General features: G+C 43.0%; 1 protein-coding gene across 9 annotated transcripts in view; it reads left to right on the plus strand.

Moving 5' to 3' along the window:
- Positions 1–20,607, plus strand: part of ncor2 (nuclear receptor corepressor 2) — an 86,499-nt gene that overhangs the window by 62,385 nt on the left and 3,507 nt on the right. For 2 of the 9 annotated variants that reach the window (XM_069524145.1, XM_069524146.1), the window contains exons 20-45: positions 915–1,344; positions 2,366–2,486; positions 3,022–3,280; positions 4,059–4,106; positions 4,434–4,598; positions 4,762–4,898; positions 5,086–5,185; positions 5,860–5,970; positions 6,708–6,811; positions 8,780–8,930; positions 9,138–9,287; positions 9,438–9,530; positions 9,966–10,171; positions 10,270–10,615; positions 10,756–10,956; positions 11,569–11,817; positions 12,647–12,799; positions 12,880–13,152; positions 13,276–13,459; positions 13,571–14,067; positions 16,079–16,209; positions 16,375–16,550; positions 16,690–16,824; positions 19,499–19,641; positions 19,765–19,818; positions 20,318–20,503. In XM_069524145.1, coding sequence (XP_069380246.1) covers positions 915–1,344; positions 2,366–2,486; positions 3,022–3,280; positions 4,059–4,106; positions 4,434–4,598; positions 4,762–4,898; positions 5,086–5,185; positions 5,860–5,970; positions 6,708–6,811; positions 8,780–8,930; positions 9,138–9,287; positions 9,438–9,530; positions 9,966–10,171; positions 10,270–10,615; positions 10,756–10,956; positions 11,569–11,817; positions 12,647–12,799; positions 12,880–13,152; positions 13,276–13,459; positions 13,571–14,067; positions 16,079–16,209; positions 16,375–16,550; positions 16,690–16,824; positions 19,499–19,641; positions 19,765–19,818; positions 20,318–20,503 — 4,803 coding nt within the window. The remainder of the gene's footprint in view (positions 1–914; positions 1,345–2,365; positions 2,487–3,021; positions 3,281–4,058; positions 4,107–4,433; positions 4,599–4,761; positions 4,899–5,085; positions 5,186–5,859; positions 5,971–6,707; positions 6,812–8,779; positions 8,931–9,137; positions 9,288–9,437; positions 9,531–9,965; positions 10,172–10,269; positions 10,616–10,755; positions 10,957–11,568; positions 11,818–12,646; positions 12,800–12,879; positions 13,153–13,275; positions 13,460–13,570; positions 14,068–16,078; positions 16,210–16,374; positions 16,551–16,689; positions 16,825–19,498; positions 19,642–19,764; positions 19,819–20,317; positions 20,504–20,607) is intronic. The other 7 variants (XM_069524148.1, XM_069524150.1, XM_020093835.2 and 4 more) reach the window with 6 other exon arrangements.

Genomic DNA, 20,607 nt, shown 5'->3' on the forward strand with positions numbered 1-20,607 from the left:
TCGTAAAAATACAAATAAGACCAACAAGAAACTGATAACTGATCAGAACTGGTCGGAATTTATCACAGTTATTGATATAGACAGATATTGATCTTTGATTACATTCATTATGGTCTGAAAAAGGTCTCTAAAGGTGTTTAATTTAACTTTTAGAGTCCTGCAGAAACCCTGTACTGACTAAAGCAAAATTAAGGTTTTTAAATGAATAGCTAGACTTACTGAAATCTTAATTAGGTACACTTATACATTTTATGCAATTTCAGTACAACATCTCTGTGACAAATTCAAAACTTTTAAGAAGCTGTGGGCAGTTTTTGGCAAGTGTGCGACTGTTTATTATTAAGGTCATAGTTAGTAGTGTACTGGACTGTTTAATATTTCAGTTGAAATTGACACCCCTCAAAACAACAACCTCAATAATATACATAATTGCAACTTCAGTATTGGAACATTATAATCTATGTTAATTCAGAATTTATAGCAGAGCTGTCATATTGGATTGCATTACATTGTACAGGGACAAGTGGTCACTGAGTGCATAAAATATCATGTAACAGTAAAACTCTTTGACTAGTTCCTGTTAGCTTGAAGAATAATAATCTGAAGTGACTTCCATAAAAGAATCTTGAAAATCCTGCTGTAGTCTGCTGATTGAAGTATACTGTATAGACTATACTTCCACAATAGATTGTTGAAGCCTTAGGGGAGGGGATTCATTCTGTCTTCCCTGTGGTTTTGTGTTCCTCCTTATTGTAAACTGAAACTTGATTAGGCTGAAGACTGGCACTGTGAGGAATCTGGTTTAGCAGGAAAAGATGAAAAAAATAAAAGGAAAAGAGATATAACGTGATTTATATTATAAACCCAGTCTCCACGTCTAATCTGTCTTTCACTTTGTCCTCTGTCCCTGCTAGGTGGAGCCAACAACAGCTCTGACACCGAAAGCTTGCCCTCACCACACTCGTCAGAGGACAGCAAGGTCAAAGAGGAGAGCTCAAGCAGGTCGAAGGCCGGCTCCAACTCCGGGGACAAGGAGGCCTCCGGATCAGACATGGGCCAGGCAGGGGATGACAAAAATCCAATCAAAGAAGATGCAGACTCGGTCATCAAGCAGGAGATAAAGACTGAGACAGGGGAGTTCAACAAAGAACAGCTGCAGCCTGCAGCACCCAGCGATGCTACAGATAAAAAACCTCCTGCTGCAGACACAGAGGAAGTCAAAAGCTCCACCAGGAGCTCCAAGAAGGAACATGGGACAAAAACTGGCTCCCATGGCGACAGTGACTCTAGTGCCACTTGCAGCGCTGATGAAATAGAGGAGACAGACAACACAGATAAGAACAGGTAAAAACTCTCAGCAAGAGGCAAAGTGAAAATTAGATATTTATTTCACATTCATTTAAATAAACATGTCACAAAATCTCTTTCCTGTTTGGTTTTATCTATGACATCATCAGGCCTGGTTGAAATTATTAATGCCAGAGGGCCTCTGGTTTTTGAGCAGTGGATTTCTAGGTGTCCTACTTCTCTGGTCTACCACAGTAGCGAGGGTTTTGAAGTGTTATTAGTTGCCTAGCTACACTGTACAGCAGTGAAGCCATATTTGGCAAGCCACTTTTGTGTACGCCACAGGTTGCTCTTTTCTATCAACCAGAGATTTTACTTTTATTTTGTATGAATGAGAATCTATATTGAGAATATATAAGTATATGTCTGTGAATGAGGCCACAAGAAATGGGTGTCAGAGTGCGTGGGAGGAGTGATTAGTTTTGTTTGCACGGTATTTGTTCAATTTTTTCCATGACAGCAGACTGCATGTACTGGCAGAGCAGAGGGAAACGCTTCACTCTCTGCCAAAGCAAACAAAGAGAGTAAGTGTGTATGTGTGCAGAGCTACACACTTTTGTGCTGTTGCGCATCAAAGCGCATGTCCGTCTGTGATTCAGAGAATGCTGTGTGCTTTCAACAGATGTGCGAGACATGGTTATGGATTTTACTAATTCTTTTCCACAGTCCACTGTCAACACACATCCTACGTCCATCTCTCTCTCGCACACACACACACACACACACACACACACACACACCCCATATATTTCTGCGTCCCCCCCCATAAGGATTTGTGAATGTGCCTGTGTCTCCTGTGGGGAATGGGTAGGAAGGCATGTGGGTGGGAAACACAGTCAGAACCTCTGCTCTTTTTATGGTCTTTAATAATTTTTTTTCTCATGTATTGTTGGATTTGGATTCAAGTAGGCAAATCATGTGAACCAAAGAAGTTTGTGGCCATGTTATAGTTACAGGGAAATCCCTTCCCTCAGCATCCTCGTCACATCTACTAACGTTTTTGTGCCTCTGTGTGCAGAATGACTTCTCCACGGCCGAGCCTACTGAACTATACTCACGATGGGGTCATATCCTCCCCGCTGCAGAAGCCCATGGACCTGAAGCAGCTCAAACAGAGGGCTGCTGCTATACCACCTATTGTGAGTCTTATTGTGTGTATTTTCTATTTTTGTCACTCATCAAGTACAGTTAGGAGAAGTGCAACTCCACTTTGAGCCCTGGAAGGCATCTTTGACCCAGATAGTGTTTTGTAACCAAAAACTGATTTGTTCAGGTTACACACACACACACACACACACACACACACACACACACACACACACACACACACACACACACACACACACACACGGAACACTATAATTTCAGTGGTGTCAGTGCTATCCCTGTCACTCTGCTCACAGAGATGACAGTATTGCACGTGAAATTGTCCAGTCATATTTGTAGAAGATAAGCTGTCAGATGGACGATGATGGGATAGGCCGCTTTGTGGAGAAGAAATTAGATGCCAGACATCAGAACCTTTAGCTTACCAAGAAATAAGAGATGTTTTTTTAGCGGCCGTGGTTGTCAGATGCTGCATGTGGCGAACCATATGTCGAATGCCAGATAGAAGTGGTGTTGGAGGTGTGGTGTGTATGTAACCTTAATTTTTTCTTCTCATCCTGTGTAAAGATGCCAGAGGCCTCCATGCAGGGCAGTCAGCGGAGTGGCAAGGCAGTGCTGCCCCCCCACGCCCTGGCACTATACCAGCAGCAGATCACCATGGCTCATGGGGAGTCCTCCCAGGAGGTCAAACAGCAACAACAGCAGCAGCTTTTAAGCCAGTCAGGCAAACCGCAACTGTACAGCTCACAGGCAGAGAGAGACAGGGAGGCTCTTCATAGCAGCAGCCCTCGTGTTCGTCCACGCAGCCCCTCCAGCGACAAGGATGGTACGAACCTCCATCATGACAGAAAACTGCTTTTATTGTCAATGAACTCAGTTGCTTAAGTTACACATGTAGAAACCCCTCTCACAATTTCCAGCATTTGCTTCACATTAGTCTCCCTGTTGAGATATTCTTCCATCCCATGTACCATGGCACATTTCTGAAATTGTCCATAAACTGTGGAAATGGATAAATGGATTCATGGAAACCAGATTAACACAATAAATGAGGAGTACGGAAATGATACGAAAGAAAATTATGCATTTGGTCTAGTTTCACTTAGTTGGTCCTTTCTACATGCTCTAACCTTGAGTCTGTGTTCTCTAGTGTTTAGTGTTTCTGGGACATTCGTGGAGAGGGAACTGATAAATGATGTGGTATTGCTACTGACCCAGAAGGGAATATAGTCCAGTTCAGTGCCCTTACTGCGAGCTTGTGGAATGTGAGTGTCTGAGAGCGCAAGTTTAAGACTCAGTGAAGACAAAGAGGGGTCTTTTATAACCAAGTGGGCACGCCAGCTGTGAAGACTTTGATCAGGCAGCCACGCTTTTAATGACTTATTAGAAATAGGACTTAAAAAGCTCTTTACACCTGCCAAAGACGCAGGTGTAGACATATTTTCGAGCTACTACTTATTACCATTTCTCTGCTTGTGAATACTAAATTCACATCATGTGGTAATACCAGTAAAAAGTGTTGATGAGGTTAGAGCATGTTTGTGGGGAAGAGAGATAAATTCTGTGAGGATGCGATGATCTGTGGTGTGTTTGTGTCCCTTCAGACCTGGAAGGCAACGAGAGGTGGTTACTGACCCTCCTGCAGGGATTAAGTAGGTTCACCCCTTGCCTTCTCCCCCTATTCCTTCCTAATTACACCTTTAGCACACTACAGTGCAATCACCTCCTCTGCTGGATTTTACTGTGTGTACTAAATATTTTCAGTGGGTTGTTGTGTATGTTAACAAATTAATTCAGTGGTGTGTCACCCTGGCTGGGAGGTGGCGTGAAGAGTTTTTGTGTGCTCATGACCATGACAGTGTCAATGATGTTGACAACAGTGAAGTAGAAGTGGCAAAAAAGGGCAGTTTCTTGGATTAGTTGAGGTCTGGTTGAGTGCTGTGTTTTGGTCCTGACTGTTTGTGTCGTCTTTGTTTCAGAAAAGTCCCGGGCCTTGTCACCGCACAGCGAAGCCAAGAAGCAGGCACTGGGCCCAGATGATCTAAGAACCTCTAGCTTGGGTCGCCCAGTTCTCTCCCCCTACCCCATGTCCCCACTAGACATGGCCAAGATCAGCCATGACCAGCATTTGCTCCACTTCAACTGTGAGTCCTCCCCTCTGTGCTCTCCTGTTTTTTGTGTTGTTAACAAGCCTAAATTTTAATATGTTTATCATGTTATGGGAACTCCGAACAAAACCTCAAGAAACAACTCAAGCCAAAAATCTGACATTCAGATCTCAAGCTCATAATGCCTCCTGATTTCCAGCGTTCCAGCAAGCGGGCCACAGTTCCCTCCCTGGTCTGCCACAGGACAGTGGGAGGCTGGCAGCAGTGAGACCCCTCACTATGCCAGAACCACCACCTCTCATTTCCTCCACCAAGCCAGGAGGCTCCATCACACAGGTATACCAGCACACAAATGAAAACTGGGGCTTTGACATAGTCACTGTTGGCCTTTAAAAAAAATCATAAATATTGAGGTTTTTTTTTATTTAATATACTCTGGTTGGCACCTTTGAAAATTTGCTACATGAAATATACTGTGAATGAATCTAACAATCTCCATCACCACAACCTTGTTTTTTTACAGGGCACCCCAGTGCAGTTGCACAGCCCAGCTCATGGGTTGGACCACGGGAAGATGCCCCCCACACAGATGGGGTTGTCTTGGATGGATCAAAGGAAAATGGGTGAGTGAAACTGTCTCATGCACATCACATTTTTCTGTTTTCTAATGCCCTGTCCACACTATTGAAGATGTTTTGCAAAGCAGACTTCTTCCTGTGCGTTTTAGCCTCTCGTCCACACGCGAACTGTGTTTTTAAGTCACTAAAACAAAGATTTATCCAAACACCTTCTGAAGTGCAGATTTTGAAAAACTCTGATTCCCCAATGCTCCATTTTAGTTATTGTTCACACGCATATACACTGAAACCAATGTTGTCACAGCTTACCTCATGCATGTGGCTTTTTATAATGTTAATGCTCCAGAAACAACAACAATGCTGGCTATATACCAGTTTCTCTACGTTTGGTTAGCACTGCTAGGTGTAAGTACAAGTTTGCTGCTGCTAACATCGCTGCCATTAGCATCTGTCTGTGCCCAGACCACAGCTTTCTTCTCTGGTGTTTGACAGATAGTTGATGTATACTTTATCGCAACCTATTCGCTCTGCATGCTTGTGTAAGCAATTGTATTTGTATTCTCATCTGGACAAAAGAATTTTGTAAAACGAAGGTCTTGTGGATGGAGATTTTTTTAAATAACAGAAGGTTAATTTTCCACAGTAGTAAAGATGAGGCCTAAGTTGCCAACAAATGAAGCATCTGTCTCATTAATATCTCTGTGTCCTTCATTATGCAGCAGGTTCTTTCCCCATGGTAAAGCAGGAACAGTTGTCCCCTCGCAGCTCATCCTCCCAAGCTGACAACCTGTCAACCCAGGGCACACCTCACGATAGTGCTACGGGAAGAGGTACATGTCTTCCCCTTTCTTCTCCTTTATTTAATTCCCCTATACGGTAAAATAGGGTTAGTGCTTTACTTCTACATTTTTCTTTGTGCTGTGTTGTTCAGTAGGTAAGGAATGACACTAGTGTTAATATTTAGAATCACTTTTTGTGAGTTTGGTTCCCACACACCCTTAAAAAAATCAAGCAATCCGCATGTTTTATTGAGCACTGTCACACTGAAAAGATTTACCACCTCAGCAGGATGGTGACCTGAAGGACACAGCGAGGACCACATGGACTTAAGGACAAGTCTCTGAATGTACATTAGTGTCCTATACTTATGTCTCATAGGGAGTCAGTGGGGAGTTGAGTTCATTGAAGCTCATCTAATCTGACAGAGCTTGAGAGGATGTGAAGAATGAGTGGAAGTGCTTAAATCCGTGCGTGCAAAGCTGGTACTCATACTGTATTCTCAAGAAGATTCAAAGCTCTTATTACTGCCAGTGATGTCTCAACATTTCTGTTGTCCTTTTAAAATTAATGTGTAAAAATTTTAATTAAAGATTTCACAAAACAGAGTTTTGTAGAGTTAAATAACAACCTGTCTACTTAGTTTTTATTGCAGCCTTACATACAGGCTTTTTATCAGACCAGTTTTGCAAACCTTAACTCCCAATGATTGTTTACATAGTTTTCCATACCATACTGCCTTACACTTTGGCTCATGGTGACATAAATGTCTTTCGTCTTATCTTTACAGGCTCTATTCCAGCTGTTCAGGGGGGCAGTATCACAAAGGGCATCCCAGGGACCAGAATGCATCCAGATTCCGCAATCTCCTGCCGAGGGGGCTCCATTACTCAGGTGAGCTCACACCGGCAAAGTTCTGTGAATCCAGGTTCTTGGTTCTTCTTAACACTGCCGTACAGTTTTGTTCCTCTTACTCTGTGCTCGTCATATCAATGTTGATAATGGAAAACTGGCATTATCTACAGGTACTGCTTTGTTTTCACTCTGTCTGTAACAGAATCTCCCTATGTACAGTTTGTTATCGCTGTGTTAGGCATGGCCACTGTGATGTGTGATGTTAAATTTGTCTAGGCACGGATGGATTGTTAATGATGAAATTAAACAGACGTTATATTTAACTGTGTTAAGGTTCATTGCAGCCTACAGTGTATTGCTTGTACACAGAAAAGCCACCCTCGTTATTTTAATTTTCTCTCTCCTTTTCTGGTGGTCAATACTAGTTTTTCCCGATATCGTTGCTGTGGTTAGGCCCCTGCCCATACCCTTTTAAAGCTGCTGTCGTCAATCATAGCAGCCCTTGTGTTACTGGGCTTTGATTTGTGTACCTATGATGAAACGGAGAGCAGAAAAGCTGTTGAGAGGTCATGAGGCAGGGCCAAGTGCTGCGGCTGCTGGATTTCCCTGCTGCTGTGACATAACCACAGCTCCGAGTGGCCCTGTCACCCTAGCAACAGGTACACATTGTACTGCGTCTGTTCCCTCTCTTATTAATCTATTTATTCTAGGCGCTGGCTAAACCCAGTCATTGATATGCCCACTGTAGTATCACATCCCTCTGGCATACAGGTGACAATAGTGTTGAGGAAGCTGTTAGCCACCATGACATGTTGGAAAAGGTTAAAGCTATAAAATACAATCAGTCCTCTCCTAGACAGATGGTTCAGTTGTTCAGATCACTAGATGGATGAATAGATGCGTGATAGCAACCAGATATATGCACCTTATAGTACACTTTCTTAAGGAGTAGATGAGGACTGCTTTGGTCAGTGTCATCTGATCCTGTAAATGGAAACCCCCTCTATCACAGGAAAATGTCTGGCCTTCAACGTTCAGCATGGTCTTCTTGGAAAAGCTGTAATGGACAGACTAGAAATTTGATCTTGGGCTCTACTGTGTCTCCTTCTCAACCATCCACCCTGCTCTCGTATCTTAACCGAGCGATGAAGAAATATGACTCATGCTCAGGGTATGAGTCATGTGACTCGGTTTTAACAAAGCTGCCGATTATCTGCTGTTGTGGTTGCACCCACACATTTTGGGGAGTACTTTTTTATTTTTTAAAGGTGTGTTTGTTTTTGGAATTTTTATATTTACTGAGCTCCCTGTTGTCTTTCATTGTTGTAATTTGTTTAGAACCTTAACCAAGTGTAGGTAATTATTCTATTAACTAATAATTATATAATACATCTGTTATATAGCTAAATATCACTGTATGTAACTCAGTTTTGTGTCAGCTGTGTTATATAGTTTTTTAATGGACTATGTAATATATATACAGCGCAGACTGTTATCACAGCATCATTTGTGGTTTTTTGGAAAGTCTCAAATCCACTTTCGAGTTTCACAATAGTGATTTTACCTTAAAAAAAGCTTCATAACAGAACTGATTATTCAGTCTAATCACATTGACATTCCAGAAAATTTCTCAGTGTACATTCAGCAGTGTCTGTAACCAGATCCTGAGCTGATCGTGGGTATTTCTGTTGGTGTTACCACTGCAGCTGTCTTTGCAGTTGGTTAGAAAGCAGCAGCCTGTTGGGAGCATTACATATCCTAGTGCTGCCTGATGAGATGAGTTCAAGATGGTTTGCTGAGCAGAGCCTTGATTTTTATTTCTTTTTTTTAATGTGACTTTGGCGTGTGAATGTGGTTGTGAAAACTGTTAGATTTGATGAAATCCAGGCTCGTAAACAGTGCCTGCCTGGTAGTCAAGGCTGTCTCATGTAGGTCGTTGCCACAATCTGTCTTATAAAAGTCATGATCAGATTTGTGCAGGTCTCACATCTCCTCTCGTCACCACAGGGGACACCGGCTGACGTGCTGTATAAGGGAACCATTACCCGTCTGATCACTGAGGACAGTGCCAGCCGAGCGGAGAGGGAGCGGGATGAGGCGCTGTCTAAAGGACATGTGGTGTATGAGGGCATCAGCGGGCACATCCTCACATATGACCGTGAGTACTTCAGCTAGGCTACAATAAACTTTATGGCCAACTGTTATTTTTATTTCGCAATGAAAAATTCAACAAATGTTTTCAATTGCGTTAACGTTGAAACTTCTTTACTGCATCTTGAGTTAGTCATACAGTCGGGTGTTGTTGAGTGTTATCCCTAAACTAAGAGATGCTTTTTATGTAATTATATTATGTGGTTATCTGCAGGTTCTGCCTCTCAGACCCCTAAAGATGATGGCCGAGGTCCTGGGCAGCCTGGAGAAATTCTAGGCCTGAAGCGTCCTTATGATGCTATGGAGGGTGGCATCTCCAGAGGGCTGCCTATGAGGGATTCTCTGTCTGCTGCCAACTGTGAAGGTAACTCCATTTAACCCTCTGTCAATCTCACTAAAGGTTACTGGATGTAATCTTGTCTGACTCTTGTTTATTCACATTCATGTCTAATTATTGATAAAATATTTTAGCATAGTATTGAATCTCACTACTACTCCCTCCGCTCTCCCTCAGGTCTGATTGGTCGAGCCATGCCTCATGATAGGGACAGTCCGCACCACACACCTTACAAGGATGCTCATCACATCCGTGGTTCCATCTCCCAAGGTAAGATAACATAACACAGATCAAACAACAGGAATGAAGATATTTCAGCAGGTTGAATATTTGGGCGAGTGTAAATACATCTGCTTGCAAGAGAATAATGTTTAATATCTCCCTGTTTGCTTTCTGAGTTTTTCCTGAAGCGACACACTCTTTGTGCTCTCACCTCATCAGGCTGCACACTCTTTCTGTGCAGCTTTGCTGAGTGAGCACAGTTTTTTTGCTTTCAAGTAACAGATTGTGCCTGTTTACCAGATCTTACCCACTGGCATTAGTACTTTCATGTCGTTATTCTTGTTTATCTGTCTGATAGTAGAAAAGTTAGATAACCATCTTGTCTCATCTTGCCCAGAGACAGTAATGCTGCCTTTCTAACCTGTCTGTTACACCATTTCTCACTACTGCCTAAACTGTTAAAACTAAAATTCCATATATCAGGTATTCCTCGTCATCTGGACCCTCAGGATGGGTATCTCAGGAGGGAGCCTAAGCAGATGAAGAGAGAGGGCTCCCCACCCCGTGGACCTGGTTCTCTTTCTGACCAAATGAAGGGCAGAGAGGCGATGGTGCCCACTGTGAAGGAGGGTGGGCGCTCCATCCACCTCATTCCCAGGGAGCCTGCCAAAGACGGCATGATAGTACAGGTATACACACACAAACAACACAGGCAGGTGCTATCCAACCCTTAGTGTTTGGTTCTCTCTGCATTTAACCGATTCATTCCTGTTGTGCTTCTATTTAGGGAACACCCATGAAACAGGAATCAGGTGGTTCAGGGAAACGTCATGATGTCCGCTCCATCATAGCCAGTTCACCACGTTCCTACCACAACACACCCTCCCATATGGAGATGCGTGCTGAGAGGGGTCGCTATGAAGAGGCGCCGAAAGGTCGCCCCAGTGCGGTGGTCAGTACGGCGAGTCCTATAGCCCGTTCTTCTCCTCTAACACTGGGGCCAGAGCAGGGAGGCAAGGCTCATCATAGCCCAGTGGGCTACGACGACAAAGGCAACTTAAGGACCGCATACCCTGGACCCTCCCATCGTGGCTCCCCTCTCTCCAGGGAGGCAAGCCAAAGGCAGCATGATGGTGACTATATCTTACGCAATCAATAGTTGTTTTTTTATTTCTGAAACAAGGTCTTGCTGTATCCACAGCGGTTGAAATATCGTATAATAAGATACTTAATCCCAAAAACTGAACATCTTCTTGTTTTCTTCTTCTTCCAGCCTCCAGTAAGAATCCGTCTCAGGAGCGTAAATCAACACCAACTCCCAGGGAGATGAGTGCTACTAAATCACCGCTCCCTGGTGTTCCTGATCAGCAGGCCTATGAGCGTCTGCTGCAGGGTCTCGGAGCAGATATGTACCGCCAGATTCCCTTAGCGTTTGATCCTGCATCGCTGCCCAGAGGCATCCCAATTGACCCAGGTACAGTCACAGGCAAACCTTCAAAATAAATAAATAAAACTTTGTGCTCTGAAATGTATGAAAGATCTTGAGGGTCTTACCTTTTCAGGTCTTTTCAGTTATTCTGACCTCATTGAAGCATAACTCAGCAAAGGTTTGGTGAAACATGGCTGAGAGTTATGCAAGTCAACACAAGCCATGTTCTATAACAATTATAAAGGCAGACGCTGTCCTGCATCAAAACCCCGATCTTTTTATTGCAATGAGACTGCAAAATGAGCTAAACTTTTGCAAAAGCAAAGTGGCAATCGGCAAAGCTCCGCAGTTACCAATTAAATACTTTAAAATTCACATTGAATTACTAGTAATTGGTTTGTAGATCCTCTTGCCAGTGGCCATAGCACTGTGAGTACACCATCATAGTCCTTTGCAGTGTTAAATTCATCTAAAAACAGTCGGACAGGTAAAATGTAAAGCAGTAAATTGAGGAATACTTCAGTTGATTAACTATACACACCCACACAGGCCTGAGTAACACATCAGATCAAATAAGTACAAACAGCTCTATTGCCTTAAATTATTTCAATTTATTTTGTCCATTGTGAACAGACATTTCCTTCTCTTCGTCCACAGCGGCCTATTACTTGCCTCGCCACCTCGCCCCCAACCCAGCATACCCTCATCCTTACCCCTACCTCATCCGGGGCTTTCCTGACACCGCTGCCCTTGAGAATCGTCAGACGTTGCTCAATGACTACATCACCTCGCAGCAGATGCACCAGTGGCCCCCAGCCGCCGCCATGGCCGCCCAGCGATCAGACCTGCTGAGGGGCCTGACTCCACGAGACCAGGCTCTTTCTCTGCCCTACTCTGCCCCTCGTGGTAAGGCTAACCGATTTCACCCAGCAGACATCGTTGGTGTGCTACACATACAGACATACCTTTCCAAGAGCCGCAGGGTTCATGTTGCCTGCATTTCATTCAGCGACAGTATTGTCTGTCAGTTGACACTTTAAGAACTGCAGTGCTGCTTGTGGCCTACTTGACCTTACACCTCACTCTGCAATTCAAAATAATGCTGATTATCATATTTTGTAAACTTTAAAGGATACAGCTTTGAATACATTAATTCTGTTGCTATTGCTGTAATCTCTTGGATACAATTTTTATCAGGAGCTGCAAAGTTGCACTTTTCGAACCCACATAAACTGTGGACAATCAGCAAGTGTTCTGCATCCGGCAGCAGATAAAGGTGATAACGAGCTGCGAGAGGAGGAAAAATGTATTAATTATGTGACTTATGTGATCACTGTCTGTAGTATTTTATAAAGAGAATCAAAAACATGCACTTGCTACAGCTTTTATCTTCTATTTATCTATTTGATAAAAGTTAAGTTAACATGCATTTATGTTGCTCGAACTTTGCTGTCACTTGGATAAGAGATTATGTTCTATGTTATGCTATTATATTTGTCAAAAAGGTATTTTTGTTGCATTTCATCGATGTTGTTGGGACGTTTTCTTCATATTATTATTCAACCTGTCCAAACCTCAAACTGTTACATTCCTGAATGACTGAATGATTCTGCAACATGGACCAGTATGAGACAGCAGTATGTATTATTTAGCTCTTGTCCTCCAGACTAAAACACACCTGGACTCATATAGCTTTTAGATTTTCCTTTACCCTTCCCTTCTTTGTGTCCCCTAGGAATCATCGATCTTTCTCAGGTGCCACATTTACCTGTCCTGGTCCCTCCCTCTGCAGGGACGGCAGGCTCTCCGATGGATCGCATCACCTACATCCCTGGGGGAAGCACCACCTACCCTGGCAGGCCTTACGCCACATCCCCCATCTCTCCAGGTTCATTTCCGTTCATACAAGCGAACTCACCAAAAATGTTGCACTCACTGTTTTAATAATTGTGTTTTCTTTCTTTACAGTTGGCTCCTCACATGTAAACAAGATGCAGGGCACATCCTCATCTTCGGAGCGTGAACGTGACAGAGAGAGGGATAGGGAGAGAGACAGAGAGAGGGAAAGAGAGAGGGAGCGGGAGCGTGAACGGGACCGGGAGAGAGATCGTGAAAGAGAACGCGAGAGAGACCGGGAAAGGGAACGAGACCGGGACAGAGAGCGAGAACGAGACAGAGAGCGTGACAGAGAGAAGGGCGGGTCTCTTGGAAATGTAGAGCACGCCCCCATCTGGCGACCAGGTGCGGTGTGATTACAGTTTTATCAATTTTGTCTCCTAACGTCACACAATAGCAGCTCAGATGTAGGTTCCTGATACTTTGCATGCATTTATGAAATTAAATAGACTGTATTGTTGTTCTCAGGTACAGAGCATAGCTTGGCGAGCAGTAGCAGCAGTGTGAGACCTGCTTCTCAGCCGTATAGCCACCAGCACTCCCCAGTGTCACCTCGTAACCAGGAGAATGTGCAGCAGAGGCCAAGTGTCCTGCACAACACTGGAGGCAAAAGTCTTTCTGTCAGCGAACACTCCAGCTCATCTGTGTTACGGTAAACTGCATTTCACCTCTGTTTTTACAAGAATCTTTTTAAAACTAACTTCTCATAACATTCAAGATGAATGTTTTTTCCTTACTAAGTATGTTTTGTTTGGTTCATTAGATCCATGTCCTCAGGACCAACACGCTACCAAGGTTATCCTGGCCACCTCCAAAGGACGGGTGTGCCCCCAGAGACCTACCCAGCTGTCATGGACTCAAGTGTAGCCAAAGAGCAGAGCCGTGATGGAAGCAAAATCAGGGGAGGTCTACCCAAGCACATGCAGGACCAGCACGGACCCTCCATTAAATCGGACCCCAAGCTGTCCTGCCCCAGCCCAGGAGGAATATACCAAGGTTCCTATCCCTCGGCTTCAAGCCGGCCCCCGCACCTGCTGCCCCCCCAGTCGGATAACCCCTCTGGCCGTGGAGAAAGCGGTACACCTAGTAGGGAAAAGACTCAAATCAAACCGATGTCCATTCAGGAACAAGAGCTCCGAGCACTCGGTAAGACCACCATGACTGCGGCCAACTTCATAAACGCGATTATAATGCGTCAAATTTCTTGTGAAACGGGGATGCCAGAGACGGGCTCGCTTGTTGCCAGCAGCGCCACTGATGGTAAGACGCTCTGGATCCCAGGGTCCCCCTCATCACCTAGACCCTCCCCCGTCAGTCTGTGGCCTATTGCACGCTGTGGTGGTTGGCATTTATCAAATCAGCCCAATTCATTTACATTATTTTCTTTCAATGCTATAATTTTTTGTCTTATTTTTAGTTATTCTTCACAGACTTAAAGACCACCAAGGGTGCCCTCTGGAAAGCCAAACCTCTAACCTGTCCAAATTAGACACAACTAAATATAAAGGCACTTTATATGATTGATATTGATGAAATAATAATAAACAACTTGACACATTTTTATTTTTCCATGAAGAAGATCCTAGGTGTCCTTTAAGGTGTAATATAAGGTAGCTAAAGCTGATGGGATATTAAGGTAGAACATCCTTTGCTGCTTATTTTTAATTTTCTTTCCATAGTTAATGTGGCACCCCTCTTCCCTCCTTTTTGGCTGGTTAGTTTGAACAGAATATTTCACCACAAGTAAATTGTCAACACTTGAAAAGACATCGCACCGCGGGAGGCTTTTATATCCCATGTTTAACAACATTGCTTGTAATTCAAGCTTTTTGACTTGACACATGCAGTGGCTCTACTTCACTACTGATGAGGCACTACCTCATGTAGCTACTTACACAAAACCTTACCAACCACCAAACCGATCCCCTTGAGGTCCCTAGCCCCTGAACCAGTGCTTCACAGAAAGAGGCTGCTGAAAGGGGGGCACGTGGGGAGACTCTCAGCCATCTAGTGGGAGGGGAGGGGGGTACTACAGGGTCTGGTCTCCAAATCTCTGCATGTTCCTATTTATGGCTCACTGTAATTTATGCCGATTTTTTTTAATTTTATTTAATTTTTCCCAAACACACCCAACATCTCTCTCAATCAAGCCTCTGGGAGTTTGTCCGTCATTTGGAATGTGACTTTGTGTGGTTTTTTCTGCTTGTAGAACAATGTGTCACATCTGTATTTATATAAGACTGCGGGGCAAGTGACACCTGCATGCTGCGTCAAATGTATGTCAATACAATCCTGTATATACAGCACTCAACAGGAACCATGCTTGTCAGAGCAGATGAGTCTTGTAGACAGACCCACTAATAGGACATCATCACCTTGTAGACAGGACCACAGAGACAAACACAGGCTGTTAGCTGCTGTTGAAACGAACCCAGTCGCTTCTGTTACCAAACAAAACACACCACAGCGTCCTGTCCCTCTGGGGGACTTGTCCTCTCTGGGAGTCCGTACAGTCAATCCTGGCCCCTAACTCCTTCCACGACTTACATCATCCTCTCCAGAGATAAATACTGTGATAGAGCAAGAGTTGTGTAAGAAAACACACAGTGAGTCATGACGCACAGAGAAAAAACAGTCTTGAAACAGGCTTGTAGTGCTCTCTAGAGTATGCAGGCTGGGAGTTTTGGTCCCACAATGGTTCAACAGTAATTTCATAAATTTATGATCAGCAATGAATGGGTCTGTCACGGCTTAACTTTTATACTATTAGTATTCATAACCTTCTTGTATTCATAGCTTACAGTACAGACATTAGTATTTTCTTTGGCTCTAATGCAGTACTGTCTGTCTGTGATGTAAAGATGGTCTTCATTTAAAAAGTAACTTTATGACTTCTTCATTTATGAGTCACTGATGAAAACCAGTCCGCTTTAGCACCACCAATGGTCAAAGCCAAGCTCTGCTGGGTCTGTATGCAAAGAGTGCGCTATAAATAATCAGGAGTCTTGTGGTAGCTCGTCACACACACTGTCAGATAGTGTTTTTGTTGAGAAGCTTGCCCTTTCAGCTTTCATGTGTAGCTGCAACATGAATTGTTTTAATTGCACATCCAATATTACTGCAGACATTTCTGAATTGTGCATGTTCTCATTAACATGTTTTATCTTGAACTGTGTCATGATGCAATAAGAAAACAAGACTAACTTTTATCTGTGTGTGGATGTGATCTTTGCGTGTGTGTGCATGTGTGTTTTTTGGATTGGACTCTCAGCTCAACAAAAGATGGAGCCACACAGTCTGTACCGTCCTCCGTCTGAGGAGAGACTGTCTCCAGGCCAACAGCCCTCGTCCCCCTGTGTTAAAGGCAGCCAGAGGGTGGTCACCCTGGCACAGCACATCAGTGTAAGACTGCTCAACCACAATATTACAACTGTCATAAATAACACTATATCCTAATAAACAATCATCTCATTATGTGTGTTGTTTTCTAAGTGGCTTTACACTGCTGAATAGAATATACCAGGCAGTGTTATCCCATATCTCATGACTATGTCTTGATGTAAACAGGAGGTGATAACTAAAGACTACACCAGGCAGAGCCAGCAACAGCAAAGCTACCATGGCTCTCCTGTCCTGGACTTGACCCGTCCACCCAGTGCCTCCCAACTTCCACCCACATCACAGGCCGACGCCCAAGGTACACGCTACCCAGAAGGCCTTGGTGGTGAACGCAACAGAGACCGGTAAGAATTACTATCAAATGAGATCACTTTCTGAAACATCTATTTATTGCATTGAGTGGGAATCGTCTCCTTTCTGTGCCTTCAACCAATCATTTAAATGAGGAGTCATTAAATTGTATTCTGTTTGAATTCTATCCAGGTCTCCTCCTCAACCCAAGACGTCACCCATCAGTGTTTCAAATGATGGCATTGAACCAGTGTCTCCTGCTGGAGCCAGCTCCGAGCCTGACGTTCAGGGAGGGGCCTCCTACCCAAATGAGCAGGGAGAGCAAGGGTAAAAGCTCACATATTGTAGATCTACACAAACAAATATGTTTTATTAAGGTAGAGATTTCACTCACAAGAAAGTCAGTTCAAGAGAAAAAATATAATCAGACTATTTGGGATCATTTATGTTCAGTTTATCAGGAACACAGCTTGTACAGAATTAGATTAGCATGACTGTAATTAAGTTGTCATACACTGCAACTGTAAAGTGTGTGGTGTTGTGTTTCTGTGAATATTAATGTGAAAAATTCCTTTCACCTAAATCTTGCACACTGAACCTTTAAGGGAACAAACTATAATCATTTGACTGTTACACAGCAGGATGTCCTTTAGTTCAGTTTCAGTTCACTTTAGTTTTTCAGTTCAACTAATTCAACTGTCAAGATCCACAAAAATCCACCTTGAAGCAATATTTCAAAGTGTTCTTTCAGTTAGTCTTTCATTTTCTATCAAATTTATATTTCCCTTAATTTAATTTCCTTTATCGACCTTGGACATATTTATTTAATGTTTCTATCTAATAGCTTTGGAAAAATAAAATAAATCCTTTCAACCTAAAATCAGGATGAGAGAAACTTTATTAATCCCCAGAGGGGGAGGCTGGTTTACAACCATAGACAGACACATCCAATCTGTTAACAAAGACATGTACACAAAATCATTGACTGGAGGCAGAGTCATTAAAAGAAGAACAGTTTGTTGCAACAGCAGTAATGATGAGTGAACGCAAATCATAAAGACCAATGGTGCAAATGTGCAAGTGTAAACAGTTGGCTGACAAGAAGTGTGAGTAACATGCAGCATACAGTGAATGGAAAGACAATTGCATCAACTTTGCTCATTTAAGAGTCTAATTGCTATGGGAACAAAAGGCATCATGGGTCTTTCAGTGGAGCATTTTGGCAACAGAAGCCGCTCGCTCCTGCTGCTCTGTATGAGGGTGCTGCACATGGGATGGTCGTCTCATGTCAGATAATCTTCCCGCTGGTTCTCTCGTCTGTGATGCTCTCCAGAGAACCTGGAGTCAGGCCAATAACAGATTCTGCCTCATGATCAGTTTATTGATCCCGTTCTTATTCACAGCTGTGAAGCTCCCAACACCCAAAACAATCTAGACTGAGCCCGCTTTAGTATGATATCAATATTCTAATTTAAGTTGAGCTTGTTGTGGACACCCAGGTATTTGTACTGGAGGCTGCACAACCTCCTCTTTTGATCAGGGCATCTTTTACTTTCTAGAATCCACAATAAGCTCCCTCGCCTTGTTCACTAAAGAATAAGATGAGCGTCCTTTAGACAAAAGTAAGATCATTATTCTGACAGATGCACCACACCAAACAGCTGTTTATCTGGCACAGATGAGCTACTCCTTTTTTCCTGTAAACGAATTGATAGACCCGGATTCAAATTTAATTTTAATATTTGTTTGAATGGTTGTTGCACTGCAAATAATTTCAGTTAATCTTAATTTTGAATCTAATCAGACATGCCAACTACTAAATTAAAAAACATAATAATACACTTTATTTGTATAGCACTTTTTTTAACTAGGTTACCAAGTGCTTTACACTTTGTAGCTTACCAGAGAAGAAAAACCAAAACAACAATAAAAACCACAATACAAATAACAGAAGGATCAACAACATAGAAACACTGCGAGGTGAAATAAAGTAAAAATTGTAAAATGTCAAGAGTGAGACGATTAAATCCAGTAACGTACTAAGTATTTTTAAATGCTTTTCGATAAAGGAATGTTGAAAGAAGAGGTTAAAATGAAGCTAATGATGTTGCCTGTCTGATTTCAATAAGTAGAGTGTTCCACAGTTTGGGGGCTCAAACAGCAAAGGCCCAGTCACCTCTAGTCATACGTCAGGATCTGGGAACAACCAGTAGAGCTGCATCCACTGAATGTGTAGAGCGCCCGGGCACATAAGGACTCAATAGATCTTTTAAGTAATTTGGAGCAAGGCCATTTGACGCTTTCAAAACGATCAATAAAATTTAAAAATCAATCAATATTTTTTTGTGCCACTTAAAATACGGGCAGCAGAGTTTTGCACCAGTTGGAGTTGGGGAATTGAGCTCTGACTGATACCAGCATAAAGTGCATTACAGTGGTCCAGGCCAGGACTAAAAATAACTGTTTTGTAGTCTGATACAAAGACATCTAGTAGCTCAACTGTCTCTGGGCAGAGACCCGAGGAAAGTACCAAGATGATTATATGTCCTTCGCACGCATAGAATCTTTAACTGATTGTAGATTGAATGATTCAGCAAGATCTTGGCATGGTGTGATGGGACATTAATATTAAAATCACCCAGAATAAGCACTTTGTCATACTTGGATAAAACAGAAGATAAAAGTTCAGAAAATTCTGTCATAAAATGATTATACCTTGAAGGTCTTTAAACTAGAATAGACAGGAAAGGGGCAAGACCTGAAATTAAAAATCATTAGACTTCAAATGAAATAAAATTACCAAAGGAAATGAAAGAGCACTTATAAAAAACTGCTAAACCACGCCCCTCCCATGGGGAACAAGGAAGAAGACGGCGATGGTTAAAATCAGAGTCAGGTTTGAGGGCAGATGAGCAGATTTATATTTAAAGTGACATAAACAGCAGCTATTAGCTATTTATACGTGAATATCAGTGTTAATTTGTGTCTGTCCCTCCTACAGAATGGGCTCCCGTTCACCTCCCAATGCGTCCCAGCCTCCAGCCTTCTTCAGCAAGCTGACAGAGAACACCTCAGCCATCGTCAAGTCAAAGAAACAGGAGATGATCAAGAAGATGACAGTGGTGGGGAACGACAGTGATTTCAGTAAGTCTGACCTCAGCACAAGCAAGAGTGCTCTATCAAAAAGTTGTGTTCAGAAGAAAACACACATGTGATTTTTAATGAAGAGAATGTGCTTTTAAAAACAAACCTTGTTCATGTTCTCAGATGCTGGTCAGCCTGGAACAGAGATCTTTAATATGCCTGCGTCTACTACTGCAGGTAATCTATCTCCTCCTCTTCCATTACATCAAGTTTGCAGACTTATAAATGGCAACAGTATGCATAATGCAGCTTGAAGTCTGATTTTATAATTATCACCTTGAAAGTGTGGAGCAGCTTGATTTATATCTTTGCGTATTGATGTCCAAAGCCAAAGCAGACGTTGGCCTGATTAAGAGCACATGTATCAGCCACTCTCTGCTTGCTTTGTGTTTTCAGACCAAATCATACAATGTCCCAAGGTGGTGTTTACAAAGGAAATGAACTTGACCTGTGTTGCCTCATGACACAGACAGTTTAATTGCTGGGGCATGTCTGAAATAAGATGTCATATTAAATAAGACTAGGCAGAGGCCTGAAGAGAAAAGCACCCCCTTCTTAACCCCACCCTCTGCAGAGCCTTGAGACACCAATAACCCAGGGGGTTGCCCCAGGGCCCCGTATAAACCTTCCTATCTCTCTTTAAAGTGAACTTGTCTAACCCTTTGTCCTTTAACAGGTACTGTGAGTGTCCGCAATCACTCAACTCCAGAGGCCCCTGGTAACTCGATAGGCCTGGAGGCCATTATCAGAAAGGCCTTGATGGGCAATTACGATGATCAGTCTGAGGAACGGACCAACGCTGCTAACACAATGGGCTCAAACGTTTCCGCTGACGGACGTGCTGAGGACTGTTTCTCACAAGGTGTGAAATCCTCACACATGTCTGTATTTTATCTTGTTTACATGTTTTCTGTTGCCAGGATATTTCCTCCCTGCTGTCAGTCTTTATGCTAAAATAAAGTAAGC

Source organism: Paralichthys olivaceus, chromosome 4 (assembly GCF_024713975.1).
Source record: "Paralichthys olivaceus isolate ysfri-2021 chromosome 4, ASM2471397v2, whole genome shotgun sequence".
In the NCBI taxonomy this organism is placed as follows: domain Eukaryota; kingdom Metazoa; phylum Chordata; class Actinopteri; order Pleuronectiformes; family Paralichthyidae; genus Paralichthys; species Paralichthys olivaceus.